This window comes from Apium graveolens, chromosome 3 (assembly GCF_009905375.1).
Source record: "Apium graveolens cultivar Ventura chromosome 3, ASM990537v1, whole genome shotgun sequence".
In the NCBI taxonomy this organism is placed as follows: Eukaryota; Viridiplantae; Streptophyta; class Magnoliopsida; order Apiales; family Apiaceae; genus Apium; species Apium graveolens.
This window is the reverse complement of record NC_133649.1, coordinates 74,924,852-74,941,276: the sequence shown is the minus strand read 5'-3', so window position 1 is coordinate 74,941,276 and position 16,425 is coordinate 74,924,852. Positions and strand designations below refer to the sequence as shown.

The 16,425-nt window shown below is 34.3% G+C and overlaps 1 protein-coding gene across 1 annotated transcript; it reads right to left on the bottom strand.

The window, feature by feature from the left end:
* Positions 1 to 11,372: 11,372 nt before the first annotated feature.
* Positions 11,373 to 14,811, bottom strand: LOC141712455 (uncharacterized). The gene is made up of 2 exons (XM_074515400.1): positions 14,629 to 14,811; positions 11,373 to 12,815 (listed from the first exon to the last, which is right to left on the bottom strand). The coding sequence occupies exon 2, from the start codon at positions 12,802 to 12,804 to the stop codon at positions 11,797 to 11,799; it is 1,008 nt and encodes a 335-aa protein (XP_074371501.1). The 5' UTR covers positions 12,805 to 12,815; positions 14,629 to 14,811; the 3' UTR covers positions 11,373 to 11,796.
* Positions 14,812 to 16,425: the final 1,614 nt, after the last annotated feature.

Genomic DNA, 16,425 nt, shown 5'->3' with positions numbered 1-16,425 from the left:
TTAAGAAAGTTGGATCATTGGTAGTGTTATGTACTCTTCTTTCATCAGAATTACCCAATCCAGATTTATCTCTTGCTTCCTTTCCTGTAACAACTCTTGCTTCAAAACCTACTTGTTGCAGTCTTCAAAAATTGAGTTTGTTTAGCTTTGGTGAATCCTGATAGGAGTATCTTTGAAGGTTTAACATGAGCAATGTCAGAGGTTTCCTTTTCCTTATCTTCTGATATCAAGCCAACTTGAGCTATGTCAGAGTTTGCTTGCTTCACTGTCATATCTGAACTTACTACATCTTGACTCTGAACAACATGAGCCATGTCAGAGGTTGTTTGAAAAATCTTCTTTGAAATTAGAGTAAGACTAGCATCTTCTTCATCATCAATTATTTCTTCATCCATGACTGGCAAATAAACCTTTACAGGTTCATCAACTTTTTCTTTGCCCTTGGACCTTGGATCAATTTCCACTTGTGATTTGGCTTTGGTTGCCTCAAAATTTGTTCTTTCCTTTATCACAATACCCTTAGGCTTTGGAAATTTCTTTTCAACAACAGAAGCTTTAGATTTTGTCTTGACACATTCTGCTTTGAGTCTAGCTTCTTCTTCCTTTAGACTCTCAAAGTCCATTCCTGGATTTTCTTTAAGAAATAATTGCTTTGAAATTTCTTCATCAAGTTCCAGATGTTCACCAGAACTTATCCTTTTACCAGTATCAGAACTTATTCTTTTCCCCGTATCAGAACTTGTTCCTTGACTTGTAATTCTAGCTTTACTTGATGAAAATCCTTTGTCTTGACCTCTACCCTTATCAGAGTTTCCCTGGTCATCATTTCCATCATCCTTTCCCTTCAGTGTCTAAATAGATTTGCATTTGGACTTAATCACTTTCTCCCCCTTTTTGGCATCAGCAGGTAAAAGAAGAGAGACAAGCAATTCCACTGAGGATTGGATCTCATTGAGTTGATTTTGGTGAGAAGCTTGATTATTCAGAATTTCATCAATTTGAGTTTGTTGCTTCTCCTGAGTATTCTCAATGTAGGCAATTCTGTTAAAGGCTGACTTGAAAAATCTGTTCTTTTCAAGTTTCACATTCATATCTTGCTGGATCAAGGTTTCTTGAATTTTGTTCACCTTGGCATGAGTTGTTGAGTGTAGACCTTGAAGGTGCCTAGTACTCAATACAGTAACTCTCAGCTGTGCCTTAAAATCATCATTTATCATCATTTCATCAGCTTTTTCCAGATGCTCAGCAAGAATCTTTTCAGAAGGAACAAAACTAACTGTGTTCCATTCCTTAATCCACTCCTTTCCTCTAGTAGTTTCACTCCAAGGTACTGGTGCTTCCCCTGTAACAAACTTCTTGACTAAATCAGCTTTATTAACTGTTTGTTGAGGTGCATGTCCTGATGGACCAGCTGCATCAGCATCTAAATTAGCAGCAGCTTCACCAGTAGTTTCTTCATTGGCAGCATCAGAACTTGTAGATCCTGCAGGATCAACATCCTCTGATAAAAATAGCAGTATTTGAGGCTATAGAGGCTTCAACATCATCCTCTAAATTATGATCTGCAGCCAGGTTCTGATCAACATCCAAAATTGGTGTTGTTGGTGGAGGGAGTTGAATTGATGGAGCTTCCAAGTACAAAATCTCAGGCACAATCAAGTTATGAATATCAATTTCAGCACTTGTACCTGGTTCTTCAGTATGTACTGGATCAACTATAGGTAACATAAGAGGTGTAGGTATCCTGTCTTGAGCAGTTTCTGGATGTGCAGAAGGAAGTGATTCAATAACAATTGGTTCGGTTGAGATCAGAGATTCCTGATCCCCTTCCTTAGCTGCTTCCACTACATCCTCTGAATCTGACTCAACTATGTCCCTGTGAGCTCTCTGTTTCTTTAATTTCTTCAACGGTGGAGATACTGTAGGAGCTTTATCATCAGAATTTAACTTTCTAAGCCTTTTGAGGGGCCTAGAACTCCCAGTTACAGTATCTTTCTGAGAAGAGACCTTCTCAGCTTCTACAATAACAGGTTCTGATGTTTGAACCTGTTCCTCAGTTGTTTCCTCAAATCAACAGAATTTAATCAAAACATTCATCACAAAATTAAAATTAAAAATCGATGAAGTAAAGATTAATAAATTGCAATTAAACATGCACAGTCACATAATTTGAGAAACAAAGAACAAATCTTGCAATTAAAGAAAATTTCATTGATATATCAGATGATTACATTTCATGAAATTTATCAATTACATGCAAAAATTACAAGATAGTCCATTCTTAGAATCCTAACATCAACAACCTTAGTCCTAAGCTAAGATCTAAAGCCAGAGTTAATGGGCATGAGATATAATAACAATTACTGTGCGCATGCAGTTTTTCAAGACATACACGCTAACCACTAACCCATAATGATTATGACCGTTTTATCTCACATTAACCAATATTCTGTAAAAATATTCTCGTTCAAGTAATGACCAAAAATAAACCAAGTAAATAATTACTACCACGTCAGCATTAGAACTTGATTATTATCAGGATTTAAAAGTCATCAGAATATGGCTTCTTAACTCGAAAAGTGAATGTTTATTCATGTAATTATTCACACAAATACTGACATGGTCACATCAGAACTTAATCATCAGAACTTCCATCAGAACTTGTCCTCAGAATTTATGCAACTGACACTTAAACTGTTCATCTAAAAGAACATTTATCACCACAGTAATTTTTATCATTCATATGGAGTGTAAGTGTGTGCATTAAGCTAAATATCAGACAAAGAGTAAAGTCTGATTCACTTCAGTACATCTTAGAAATAAGGCATAACTAAGAACTTTACTAAAAATATGTCATTATTCTGAAGCCTACTATTGAATGAGTTCATGCATGAGTCCACCTCAACTGTTTTGTGCTCATTTTATACATCTTTTGAAATTCCATTTTACAGTAGCTTCTCAGTGTAAGTGAGTCACGACTGCTTATAAGAATTTATGATGTTATCAGAGTATTTCTCTAGTAATCATAGAGTGTGAAAAGTCACCAAGAATTTTTTTTTTTTGCTTTTCTAATGCATATTACTTAATACCAGCTATGCACTTGGGTCTTCCCTTCCACATTTTTACTCTAAATCTCAAAGGAGTACCTGATTTTCATTTCTTTTCTTTTCTTTTTCTTTTGATAAGTGAGGCTTATCAGCACTTTGTACATCCATCAGATTTACTAACATCAGAACTTAACATATAAGAAGCACTATTCTAGTTTTTGACTTAGTAATAATATACACAAAGTAAACTTAACTAAGCTCAATATCATAATTTACTTGTGTTAAAAGACTACTAGGTCAGCATCTAGCACAGTTATCCTCATAGGATTGAATAGTCACAAAAACATTCATATCACTATCAGAGTTTAGAAATTCACATCAGACAACAATCAGCACTTAAACAAATTTCAATTTAAGCACAAAATACACAAAGATAGTAATATATGTAAATACTGATCATAAAGTCTGATGTATCAGAACATAAACTAAGCAGATTTAGAGAAAGAACCTGAAACCATTCCAAGTTCATTTACCAATCTTGTAAAAGTAGCTTCACACAGTGGTTTTGTGAAGATATCTGCTAGTTGTTGATCTGTTGGAACAAAATACAATTCCACTGTACATTCATCCACATGTTCCCTTATAAAGTGGTACCTAATGTTGATGTGCTTTGTCATTGAGTGTTGAACTGGATTACCTGTCATAGCAATAGCACTTTGATTATCATAGTAAATAGGGATTTTAGAAAATTCTAACCCATAATCCAGTAACTGATTCTTCATCCAAAGAATCTGTGCACAACAGCTTCCTGCAGCAATGTATTATGCTTCTGCAGTTGATGTGGAAATTGACTTTTGTTTCTTGCTAAACCAAGAAACCAATCTGCCTCCAAGAAATTGGCAGCTTCCACTTGTGATTTTCCTGTCAATTTTACATCCCGCAAAATCTGCATCTGAGTAACGTATTAGCTTAAAGTCTGATTCTCCAGGATATCACAATCCCAGATCAGCTGTACCCTTAAGGTACTTGAAAATTCTTTTCACAGCTGTTAAGTGATGTTCTCTTGGATCTGCTTGAAATCTTGCACAAAGACATGTAGCATACATGATATCAGGTCTACTTGCAGTTAGATAGAGTAGTGAACCAATCATACCTCTGTAATCAGTAATATCTACTGATTTACCAGTATCCTTATCCAATTTTGTTGCAGTGGCCATAGGAGTGGATGCACTTGAACAATCTTGCATTTCAAATTTCTTCAACAAATTTCTGGTGTACTTAGATTGACAAATAAAAGTTCCTTCTTCATTCTGCTTGACTTGAAGGCCCAGAAAATAGTTAAGTTCTCCTATCATACTCATTTGATATCTTGACTGCATCAGCTTGGCAAACTTCTTACAAAGTCTGTCATTTGTAGAACCAAAAATGATCATCAACATATATTTGCACCAAAAGTAAGTCATTTCCATGGTTGAGATAGAACAGTGTTTTGTCAATAGTCCCTCTGTTAAATCCACTTTCCCGAAGAAACTGAGCTAATGCCTCATACCATGCTCTTGGAGCTTGCTTAATGAAAGGAATATGTCCTAAGTCCAATCATGTATTAGGATTTAGGAATAACTTTTATGTAATCTGTTTTGATTTCATTGATATTAATAAAAGACTTGTTTTGTTTTTATTACGGGCTCTATCTATTTAAGTGTTTAAATAAGATATACCATAGTTTAGAGTAAAGCTTTTTATGGATTATGATGAGATCATAATATTGAGACCTAAAAGATGATTACTCTAAACTTAAATAGTTCCTGATCATAGGATTACTAACTGGTAATTAATAATCCGCAAAGATCGGTACATACTATGCTTGCTTCATTATGAAGGATGTCTGTTCTCATAAACATTTGTGTGGTGACATTATAACTAGTATGTAGGTGCTTATTATAGAATAAGTTCACTGAACATGACTCGCACAGCTGAACAACTGATGGAGTTCACTCACGTGTCAGCAGTTGTTCACATAGTGATAGTTGTACAAGTATCTTTAGACTTGAGGTCATCATAGTCATCTTGTGTACACTGAACTATGCTTTGGTTTAGTTTTTAGTCTCCAGGGACAATTATTAGGGCTCTACTGGGTATAGAAATTTGTACACGAAGATAGTGTATGATCAATAAAGGATCTACCCCTTCCAGTGAAGGAAGCGAATGTTCAAGGCTGATCCACTTATGCTAGTTCAGGAATCTCTGGCCAGAGTGAATGAAATTAGAAAGGAGTTTCTAATTTGCATAGAACTAAGCATAGTAAATGGTAAGCAAATGATTAAATTAGATAGGCTTGACACAAGATCCATGCCTTGTATTTAATCAGGACATTGTAGGGTAGAAGGAGTTTATTGTACGGTAACTATTCACTGAATAGGTTCTTGGTATTCTAAGCAGTGAATTCGTATTATCCGGATAGTCGCGATATGCTGAGAAGTATCCCTCACGATGTAGAATAAATATGATTAATTAATTAATCATATTTAATAAATTAGAGAATTTATATAAATAATGATAAAATAGTTTTATTATTATTTATTTCTACTACCGGCTTAATATTGAACCTACATGGTCACACCATAAAAAGAAAATGGTTTAATGGTGGAGGAATTAATTAATAATGGCTAATAATTATTTATTTATGAAATAAATAATTAATTGGCAAATTTAATAATTGATTAAATGAGATTTAATTGATTATAAATTAATTAAGAAAAGTTCTTAATATTATTAATTAAGAATTTAATTTTTGGAAATTAAATCAAGAGAGAGAATTATTTCTAAAGTGTTTAGAAAAAGGATTAATAATTAAAATGTGTTTTAATTATTAATGAGAATAATAAATGGGTTAATAATAATAATATTTTATGAGAAAATTTCAGCTGAAAATTTTGCCTATAAATATACTATTATAAACCCTATTTTCATTGGAACCCAAAAAACCCAAATTTTTCAGAAAACCTAATTCTCTCCACCTCCTCCTTCCTCCTTAACGTCGTTTTCTTGGTGGATACCGGTGGAGTGCTTCACGTTTGAGGGGCAGCTGCTAAGGATCTCGGATCGTTGCTTTTGGATCATTATTAAAGGTTAGTAATCGATTCATATGTTTTAATCACGATTTATATGCTTTTATTTGGATTTTATATGTGTAAAAGTGTTTTACCATGGCTCCGCTGCGATTAAACTCCAACACTTAAGGCCATAAAGTGCTTTATCAAGCCCTGTAGACATGATTTGGACATTTAGAATCTACAAAGCCTAGGAGGTTGTTCCACATATACTTCATCTTCCAATTCTCCATTAAGAAAAGTACTTTTCACATCCATTTGAAAGACTTTAAACTTCTTGTGAGCAGCATAAGCCAAAAATATCCTTATGACTTCCAATCTAGCAACCGGTGCAAATGTTTCATCATAATCAATTCCCTCCTGTTGAGGGTATCCTTTTGCAACCAGCCTTACTTTATTCCTTGTAATTATGCCATCACTGTCAGTTTTGTTTCTGAACACTCACTTTATACCAACAACAGATCTGTTCTTTGGTCTTGCCACTAGGGTCCAAACTTTATTTCTTTCAAATTTATTTAACTCTTCTTGCATTGCTTTCACCCAATCAGCATCTTGAAGAGCTTCTTACACTTTCTTTCGTTCAGTCTGAGATAGAAAGAAAATGATAGAGACATTCATTTGATGTAGCTGTTCTAGTTCTGACACCTGCATCAGGATTTCCAATAATTAAGTCAGGTGTATGTGCTTTAGTCCACTTCCTTGCAGATGGAGGGTTATCTCTAGAACTGGATGCTCCCCCATAATCCATGCTGTCTCCATCAACATTTTCTGATGCTCCCCCTGAAATTATACTCTCTGAGTTGGATCCTTCAGAATTTGAGTTTCCAGAAATATCAGAACATGAGTTTCCAGAATTATCAGAACTTGGCCCATCAGAACTTGAAGAGCCTGTTGTAGGTTCTGATACTTCTTGAGATGTGGTTGTATCTTCAGTATGCTCCCCCTGCACAGGTGCATCAGGAGCAATGGCCATCAGGAGCAAATACTGATTTTGCCTTATGACATGAATGAAGATTTTCTTTGTTTTGCCTTCTGACATGAATCACAAAGGCCATCAGGAGCAAATACTGATTTTGGCAGTCCTCTCACAAGATCTTTCTTGACTAGTTCATTTATATTGTTAAAATTTAAATGAGAGAGTTTCTTATGCCAATCCCAGCTTTCTTCAATTGATGCTCTATTTAACAGACAGATTGCAGAACCATCAGTACTTGTTGAAAACTTGGTTTCATAAATGTTACCATGCCTGTATCCTTTCAGAATAACTTTGCCTGTAGATTTGCTTACAAATTCACAGTGTTCTTCAAAGAAATCCACATGATAACCTCTGTCACAGATTTGACTAACACTCAGCAGATAGTGTTTAAGTCATGAGACCAGAGCTACTTTTTCAATGATGACATTCCCAAGATTGATATTGCCATATCTCAGAGTTTTTCCAATAGTTGCCATCTCCATAAGAAACATGTGGGCCAGCTTTCTCCACAAAGTCTGATAGCAGGGCTTTATTTCCAGTCATATGTCATGAACATCTACTGTCCAGAACTAGGATGTTCTTCATGTTGCCCTGCAATCACAAAGACCACTAACTGATTAGTTTTAAGGACCTAGACTTGCTTGGATCCTTTGGCCTTATTAAGTTTGTTAACATTTGCAGCGGATTTAGCATTAGAGTTTATGTTAACAGTTTCCTTATCAGAATTTACAATATCAGACTTTGCATCAGAACTTACACTAGAAGGAATAATGCTAACTTTCTTTAAAGAAGGTTTTATTTGATAATAATCATAGTAAAGACTATGATATTCCTTACAAGTATAAATGGAATGTCATAAACTACCACAATGAAAACAAGGAATTTTGTGGCTTATATCTAACAGACTGCCTCTTAACTCCTGATTTTGAAGGTAAGGAGTTTATGTTCTTATTCTTCCTGTAAAAAGAAACCAGATGGTTAGAGTTTCCACAGTTATGATATGTTTTTCTAGGAGCATTAGGAACAGGCTTATAATTGTTATTTTTTTCACACCTTTCTTTCCATTCTTATTTTTCCTAGGTGGTTTTACCTTGTTTACATTCTTAACATCTTTCAGCTTATGATTAAGCTGCTTCTTCGTCATTAAGCCTATGTTAACTTCAGTTGGCTTATCCTGTTTAGGTTTGTCAGAAGTTAATTTTCCTTAACTTCTGATTTCTCAATATCAGTCTTTGCAGTTACAAACTTAACAGGATTTACCTTTGGTTTTTGTTTAACAACTATAGGCTCAGTTTCTACAGTTCCCTTACTGTTCTTATAATCTCCATAACCTAAGCCCTCTTTCCAGTTTCCACTACTAAGAATATCCTGATTTGCTCTACCAGAGTTAGTCCAAGTCCTGATAATCTCTCTTTCCTTTTCTAACTCAGTTTTTAGAGATTCGTTCATTTTTAGAACTTCATCCCTAACATAAAAGGCATCATCTCTATCTTTCTGAGTTTGATGGAACATGACTAACTCTTTTTCTAAATAATCATTCCTCTTTTTATAAGCAAGATTTTCAGAAGTTAATCTTTCACATGTTAAAGTTTGATCTTTGTAACTAATGAACATGATTTTAAGATATCTTCTCAACTCAGTAATATCATCAGTATGAAAGGCATAATTAGTTTGAGGTACCTTTAAGTCAGCAGTATCAGAACTGCTATCAACATTTGCCATCAAGGCATGGTTTTCCTCATCCTCAGAATCTGAAGCATCTGACCAGCTTTTCTTCTTTGTGACAAGAGCCTTGCCTTTGTCACTCTTCCCTTTTTGCAATCAGGAGATATGTGGCCTTTCTCACCACAGTTGTAGCATTTAACATTTGAGTAATCTCCTCTGTCAGACTTTCCTCCTTTGCCTTCAGATTTTCTGAAACCTTTCTTATCAGAACTTGCACCTTTCCTGGAAAACTTCTTTCCTCTCCTGAATTTCCTGTATGCAATCTTTGTGATTCCTTTCACCATAAGAGCACACAGCTTCATCATCTCTTCATCAGGGTCCATCTCAGGTATACTTTCAGTTTCTGAGTCATCATCACTATCAGAACTTGATGATTCAGTATCAAACTTTGTGATGAGAGCTTTCTCTTTCCTTTCTTTGAGGCAACAACTTTGGGAATTTCCTCCTCAGCCACAAAGGCAACTGTCCTTGACTTTCTTCCATTCCTCTTACTTCTTTGTTCCATCTCAAGTTCATGAGTCTTGAGCATCCCATAAATTTCATCAAGAGTTGTTTCATCAAGATTATAGTTGTTTCTTATTATTGTGGCCTTCAAATCCCATCTTTCAGGAAGAGCTAACAGGAATTTTAGATTTGAATCTTCAATATCATACTCTTTGTCAACTAGTGACAAACCATTCAAGAGTTTGACAAATCTGTCATATAAATCAGTTAATGACTCATCAGGACTTTGAGTCAAAGTGCTCATACTCTTGAGTGAGTATAGTCTTCATGTTCTTCTTGATTGAATCAGTTCCCTGACACCTTATTTCCAAAGCATCCCATATCTCTTTTGCAGTCTTGCATTGAATTACCCTGTTTGACATGACATTATCAATGACACTATGCAACAAGTGTCTTACCTTTGCATCTTTTGCAATCGATGAGATATCTTCAGCAATGTAATCACTTTTCTCCTTTGGTACAGACTTTGATTGGTTGACCTGCAACTTCCACAGAGAGTTTGGTTGGCATATGTGGTCCTTCATTAATCCTGTCGAGATATTCAGGATCTGTAGCTTCCAGAAACATAGTCATCTTCACTTTCCATATGGAATACTCGGAAGGTTTCAACATGGGAACTCTTATAGTCTCATATCGACTATGGGTTATGGTTTTTGGAAGTTCTTCGGTTTTGGTGGGCTTGGTTGGAGTTTCTTCTTCAGACATGATTGTTTTCGGATCTTAAACTGTATGTGTGTTAACATATTGCTCTAATACCACTTGTTAGGTCACACACACTGTAGAAGGGGGTTGAATACAGTGTTTACTACAATCAAATCGAATATAAGAACTAAAGTAACAGAACACATATTTTATTCAACACAATAAACTCTGTTACAATATGGAACTGTACTCTCTCAGTGATGAACAAATTATCATGAGAGCTGTTAGGGTTATATTGAATAATAACTTCGATTAAGATAACACATATAGTGTAAATCCATATGCCTGTGTTTATATACTACACAGTTACAAGATAATGTTCTAATTGATATGGAATATAATTCTGCTTCCTAAAATATATCAACTAGTTATCTTTTCTTCCAAGTATTCTATTCTTCATAGAATTCCTTCTTCATGCATATTTCTTTCTGTCTTAGTCTCGATCTTCTTTCCTTTCAATCAGCCGCCTGCCTTATCTGAAAGTCTCCTTAAGTCCTGATATTATTTCCTGATAAATATCTTCTGATAACTTAAGTTCTGATAACTTAAATTCTGATATCTTAAGTCCTGACTTCAGTATAAGTACTGATTTCCAGTTAAGTATTGATTTGTCATATTAAGTAAGATCTGGAAATTTAAACACAAATTCATATTAGGCCATGACATCACAAATATATCTAACATTAATATTAATAATTATAAATTTTAAGTAAATTAAATTGAAAATAAAAATATTGGTAAATAGTACATTTCGTTGTAAAAATTGTGAGTAAGGTTTGAAGATATAGTATAATAAAGTTAGAGTGAATAAATATAAAATTTATTAATTTTAAAATTTGAAAAACATGAAATTTTATGCAAAAAAACGTAAGATAAGTAAGAAAAGGTAAATTAAATTGGATTAACATAAATAAATTAAGATCGATCTGCATCCAGAACCAAAAAAAAAGTATTATTAGTAAAGTGGCGAATAAAATAAAATATTTCTAATGATATTATATAAAGCATCCTAATGATATATATAAAGCATGCCGTAAATCGTATGGATATAAAGCTAGTAAAATTTAACGGGAAATCTCAGTTGATGAGGACTTGCACTCAAATTTTAGTGAAGTCGATCAGACTTGAGGTCATGTTTGCAAATATTGAAACTAAATATTAGCGCTATAGGAAAGGTTGTAAATATTCCGGGACTAGCATTTTTTTTTAAATTAAAACTGGACGTATCCCTTTTAGCCATTGCAGCACTGAACACTAAATGATAACAAATGAACACAAGGTCACCAAATATAAACTTGCAATTACACAGGAATTTGAAAGCATTTTGCAAGTGTTTGAAGAAATATATTTACAATTTTGTTCAATCTGTACATGAAGAATTCAAATGCATAAACTGAAATTGCAGTGAAAAGTAAAATTAAAGAACACAGAATAGAAAACAACTGTTCCAAGACACAAGATTAAAAAAAAAACTAAATAGAAAAGAACTTTGACCAATGAGTGTAGTAGTGTCACTAATGACTAATCTACCTTCATACACCTAATGCTGATTGCTGAAGCACAAGGGAGAGACTACATCAAACAAAGTTATATCTGGCCTACATCAAAGGAAATAGAAGCTGCTGCATCATTGCATTCGGATATTTGAGGGGGGAAGCTGTAAGCAGTTTTAAGCCACAGATTTGTTGATGATCTACTAGTCAACTTCCCCCTCGCGGTATTTCAGTGTAGATTACTGATTTTCACTACCAGCTCTACGCCTTCGCTGTCTCCTTGAAACCCCCATCAACATTCTGTTGTGGCGGCGACCAACACGAGTAATATAATTATTGATGCGTCCAGATGAAGTCAAAGAACGAGAAGGGTGGTTCCCAACGCCATCTTCCTCATCCCATGAATGAAAACCCCCCTCAAGAATTTCATCAGGATAAGAATCATCATCCTCGTCTCCATGATATGTTTCTAACCTAAGGAGAACATCACCCAGACCAAGATAGTCACCTACATCATAGTTTCTAGAAAATCCACGATAGTTACCCTCAATAACATAATCTCCCATAATAACTGCACCTGGCATAGATGACCTGATTGTACTCATCACATCATTTTGATCTCTCTCGTTCTCTAGCTTTTTCCATTTTTCTGCAAGTGAAGGGTCTACCTCTCGGGGTCGAGCCCATGGATGTGCTGCCCTTACGTGCTTCCTTAGTTCTTTGTAACTTCCAACAAATGAGCACTTATCTTGCATACAGGCCCTTTTCTTCTTGTCAAGATATTGGCGCGCCGGTTCTACAACAGTCCAACCTTTCACCTGTCCCCGACAGAGAGGGCACAGAAGTTCGGATATTTCCTTCTTCTCATCAGACCAATCTAACCCTAAGCTTAAGTTGGATTCGTCTATTGACCTATGCATAGGAAACGAACTCTCTGTGAGGTTGACTTTAGTATAAGCCTTCTTGTATTGGTCAAGACAGTTGGAATAGCGATAGCTAGTTGCACACATATAAGGGCGACAGCCTTTGTGGTAGGAGGAACAAAGAAGAAGAACCGCATTGTGAGGGTACTCAAGACAAACTGAACAAACCGCATCACCCCATTCTTTCTTCTCCGACACAGTAACCTGCTTCTTCTTCTTATGGACGTCTTTTATACCCTTCGAACAGCATGACCTCAATGGACATGAGCTGCTTCTAGTACGCTGGGAATTGGAATTTCCAACAACATTGTTAACTTTTGCCATTAGAATAGCACCTGATACACATGAAACAATACAATAAAGAATAGTAAGGGATATATACTATATAGAGTAATAGAGAGGTATACAAATATCAGAGATCAAAACATAATGGCTCGCAAATGTAACTGAACAGCATTAAAGGGATACTGGATGCAGTCACATGGAATGTAACATTGTGTCCACTGGTGATGTTCGTAATTTCAGAACTGACAGATATTTTCTGCCAAAATATGTTAAAATACATCACACTACCTGAACAAAAAGTTCAAAAACTACTCTGGGATGATAGAGAAATAAGAAGCCATCCCATCTCACTTTGCAGCATGAATATTTAAAAAATAACATATATATCCTAAAACTATAGAATTGACAAATTTGAATGTACGTCTTAAAGAATTATAACAAATTCAAACTCTGGAAGAAAATCTAGGCACTATGAGTTTAAAATTCAGCCATCAACTAAAATAATTTAAATTTAAAGGCTACCATGACCATAGTATAGTCTCGGCTTTGCTATAGCTGCTACTGCAATTACAACAAGGGAGTTACATAATACATTATTACAAACTAATTTAGCATTATATAATTGGCATGATGAAATTCATGAAATAGTCCATCCACAACAATAAAACAAATTAATTAAAAAAGAGGAAAAGAAAGTGAGACCATTCATGCTTTACAGGTTATGAAGGATTATAAGTAAAATAAGTAGACAAATCAACTGTTAGTAGAAGCAAGAACTAATTTCTTTATCAATGACCTAGTAAAATAAGAGCATCTAAACTAGTTCACCCCAACATATATGCTAAGTATGATCAAGTGTCAAAAGTAAAAACATAGGCAACAAAGTAAGGCTCTTTTTGAAGCAACCACATTGACAGTCTTTTACATGCACCAAGCGTACCCGAATTTTGAGCTTCAAACCTTAGGTCAAACCTTAGGTCATTAATGTTTCCATACTATTGGCGTTTTAACTCCAATTTTTAACTATATATCAACTCAACCCGTATTTAACCTCAAGTTCACCCATAGACACAATTCCAAATTCCAATCACGTTTTTGTTCACTTCCATTACATTACAATTTACAAGTTTTAAGAATGGGGCAAGGATACAATTATATATTCCCCAAAATAAACTAAAAGGGGATTAACATTAGCCTATGGTATTTATTTTAAATGTTTAAGATTAATAAAATGAGCTAACATCAGCTCTTACTTTACTGCGCAATCATAACCCTTGTTGACCATGGAACTAATATGTTCCCGCGGAGCGGTGCTTGCTACTACATTAAATTATGTCATATTTTCTGTTAAAATTAACAACAGAATATTATAGAGGTAAACAAAATTGCAGAACTGAATGTTATTTGGATCAAGATTATAGAACTCACTCCGAACAACCTAAATACATATGCAGTAACTCATTACATATCATAGTGATTTAAATTAAAATTACCAACTATAACCAAAAATAATAGAATAAATCTATCCCAACAAATATGGTCAACATCATTTTCCAATAACCATTGAGTCTTTTAATTAGTTTTTCTCAATTCTTTCACACAAAAATTATTCACTTAACAAATCTTGACCTTGGCTCAATAAAGATCAAACGACCCATTTCAAACTGAAAGCTTAAGATTCATACACAATCACTACCAACAAAAAAACAGATCAAAATGAATAAAGATTCAAAGTTTAATCAACAAACATCAAAATCCATGTTCCAGATCATTGAAATCAAACAGTTTTCAATCAAAAATCACATGAAACAAGATAAATCAAGAACCCATTAAGCAAAAAAGTCAGATCGGATTCAAAATTACCTGAATTGAAATGATAAATTAGATTAATTGAAATGAGATGTAGGGAGAGAAGGGGTTTGAAGAAAGTGAGATGGTCCGAGAAGAAAGGGGGGTGTTTGCGTCTTCTCGGGTAATCCACGTTATTGGATGTATGATGTATCTATATGTTCCGTAAGCTTTCAGAAGTTGGATCTATAACCGTAGCTTATTTATTTAGTTAATTAATAGTTTTATGCAGTTTATTTAGGCTAATTCGTTTTTTTAACGTGACAGTGACCCCATTATGTTGACATATTACCGGAGAAAATAAACGAATTAAATAGCAGCATGCGTAGGGATGTAATTCGAGTCGAGTCAAATTTGTGCTTATTATATTTGAGTTCGAGCTCTTTTTAATCGAGTCGAGTCGAGCAAAAAAAAAAATCAAGCCTGAAAATTATGTCCGAGCTCGACCCGGATAATAAACAAGTCGAGTTCGAGCTACTTGCGAGTTTTCGAGCTTTTCGAGCTTTTTATTCGAGTTTTCGAATTTTTAAACGAGTTTTCGAGCTTATTCCATTTGCATCGTATTTTTGCAAAAAAAATTATAACTTAGGTATTTTTGAAAAAATCCATAAAATTAATTTTGTTAACGAAAATGAAGTTATTAAGTTATTATTTCATTTTAAAATTTAGATAACACTTATCGTATATCTATATATTTTTAATGACTACTCCTTAATTTACCCATTTTCCAAATGGGTACCCATAACCCATATTAAGTATAAAATCACTAGATCCATGGATATATCCGCAAAATTTACCCAATGGGTAAATAAATTTACCCATGACCCATATTAAGTATAAAATCTATATATCCATGGATATATCCATATAAGTTTACCCATTTTTTTACCCATCACAACACTAAACATGGAAATTTTTTGAATTTTAAATTTAAACATCTTATCTAAGGAAAGATTTGCATGATTTTCTCACATCTATTACAACACTAATTCAATGATAATTATTGGTTTCCTTACAACACTAATTCATCTACTATCAATATCAATATCAATATATTCCTAAATTTTGCTAGCACTAAGGTATCCATTTTATATTATTGGGTCAACCCATTTTCAAGAATAAACTAGCATTGTACTGTTTAGGAATGGACTATCCATTATGCTGGAGCGACCCGATTCCTCAATGGGTCTTCGTAAACAACACGACACAATTTTAGGGATTTTCAATTAACTTTCCAAACCGTAACCACCCATTTCACTTCTATTGCGGGGCAATCATGAGTATTTGATCTAAAGAAAAACTAACCATCGAGAATCGGATGTACATGTAAACCCTGCAATTTTCCTCTAATTTCATTGTTGTTTAGATATGCGGTTGTAAGCCACTTTCATGGACGCCTCGGGTAAGACCTAAATTGCCTCATATTTGCAGATCATTCTGTTATATTTGACATTAGGAGTGATGTTTTAATATTTTGTAACTCAAGGTCACAAACGATCGGAGAAGAATCATTATCTCCTTCATCTGCACCGACTGGTATCTCCCTCACAATATTTGAATATCGTATAATAAGTCCTTTTTGTTCATAATTTTGCACTATTATTTTTTTAGTATCCAGAAGAAGAACAAGTAGTTAGTCTAGCACAAACACGGGTACATATAGTCCTTCTCCAAGATCAACAATCTCCGAAAGCATATATCCTAATGTTTCTTTGTCATTAGTGGTATGTGCTATTTAAATTATCAATTTAAACAAGTTAAATTATGTCGTGTGTTGTATTTGTTGATTATTGATGTATACACCAAATATAT

Excerpts from the sequence above, each read along its gene's own strand:
- LOC141712455 (XM_074515400.1), bottom strand. The coding sequence starts at position 12,804 with ATGGCAAAAGTTAACAATGTTGTTGGAAATTCCAATTCCCAGCGTACT.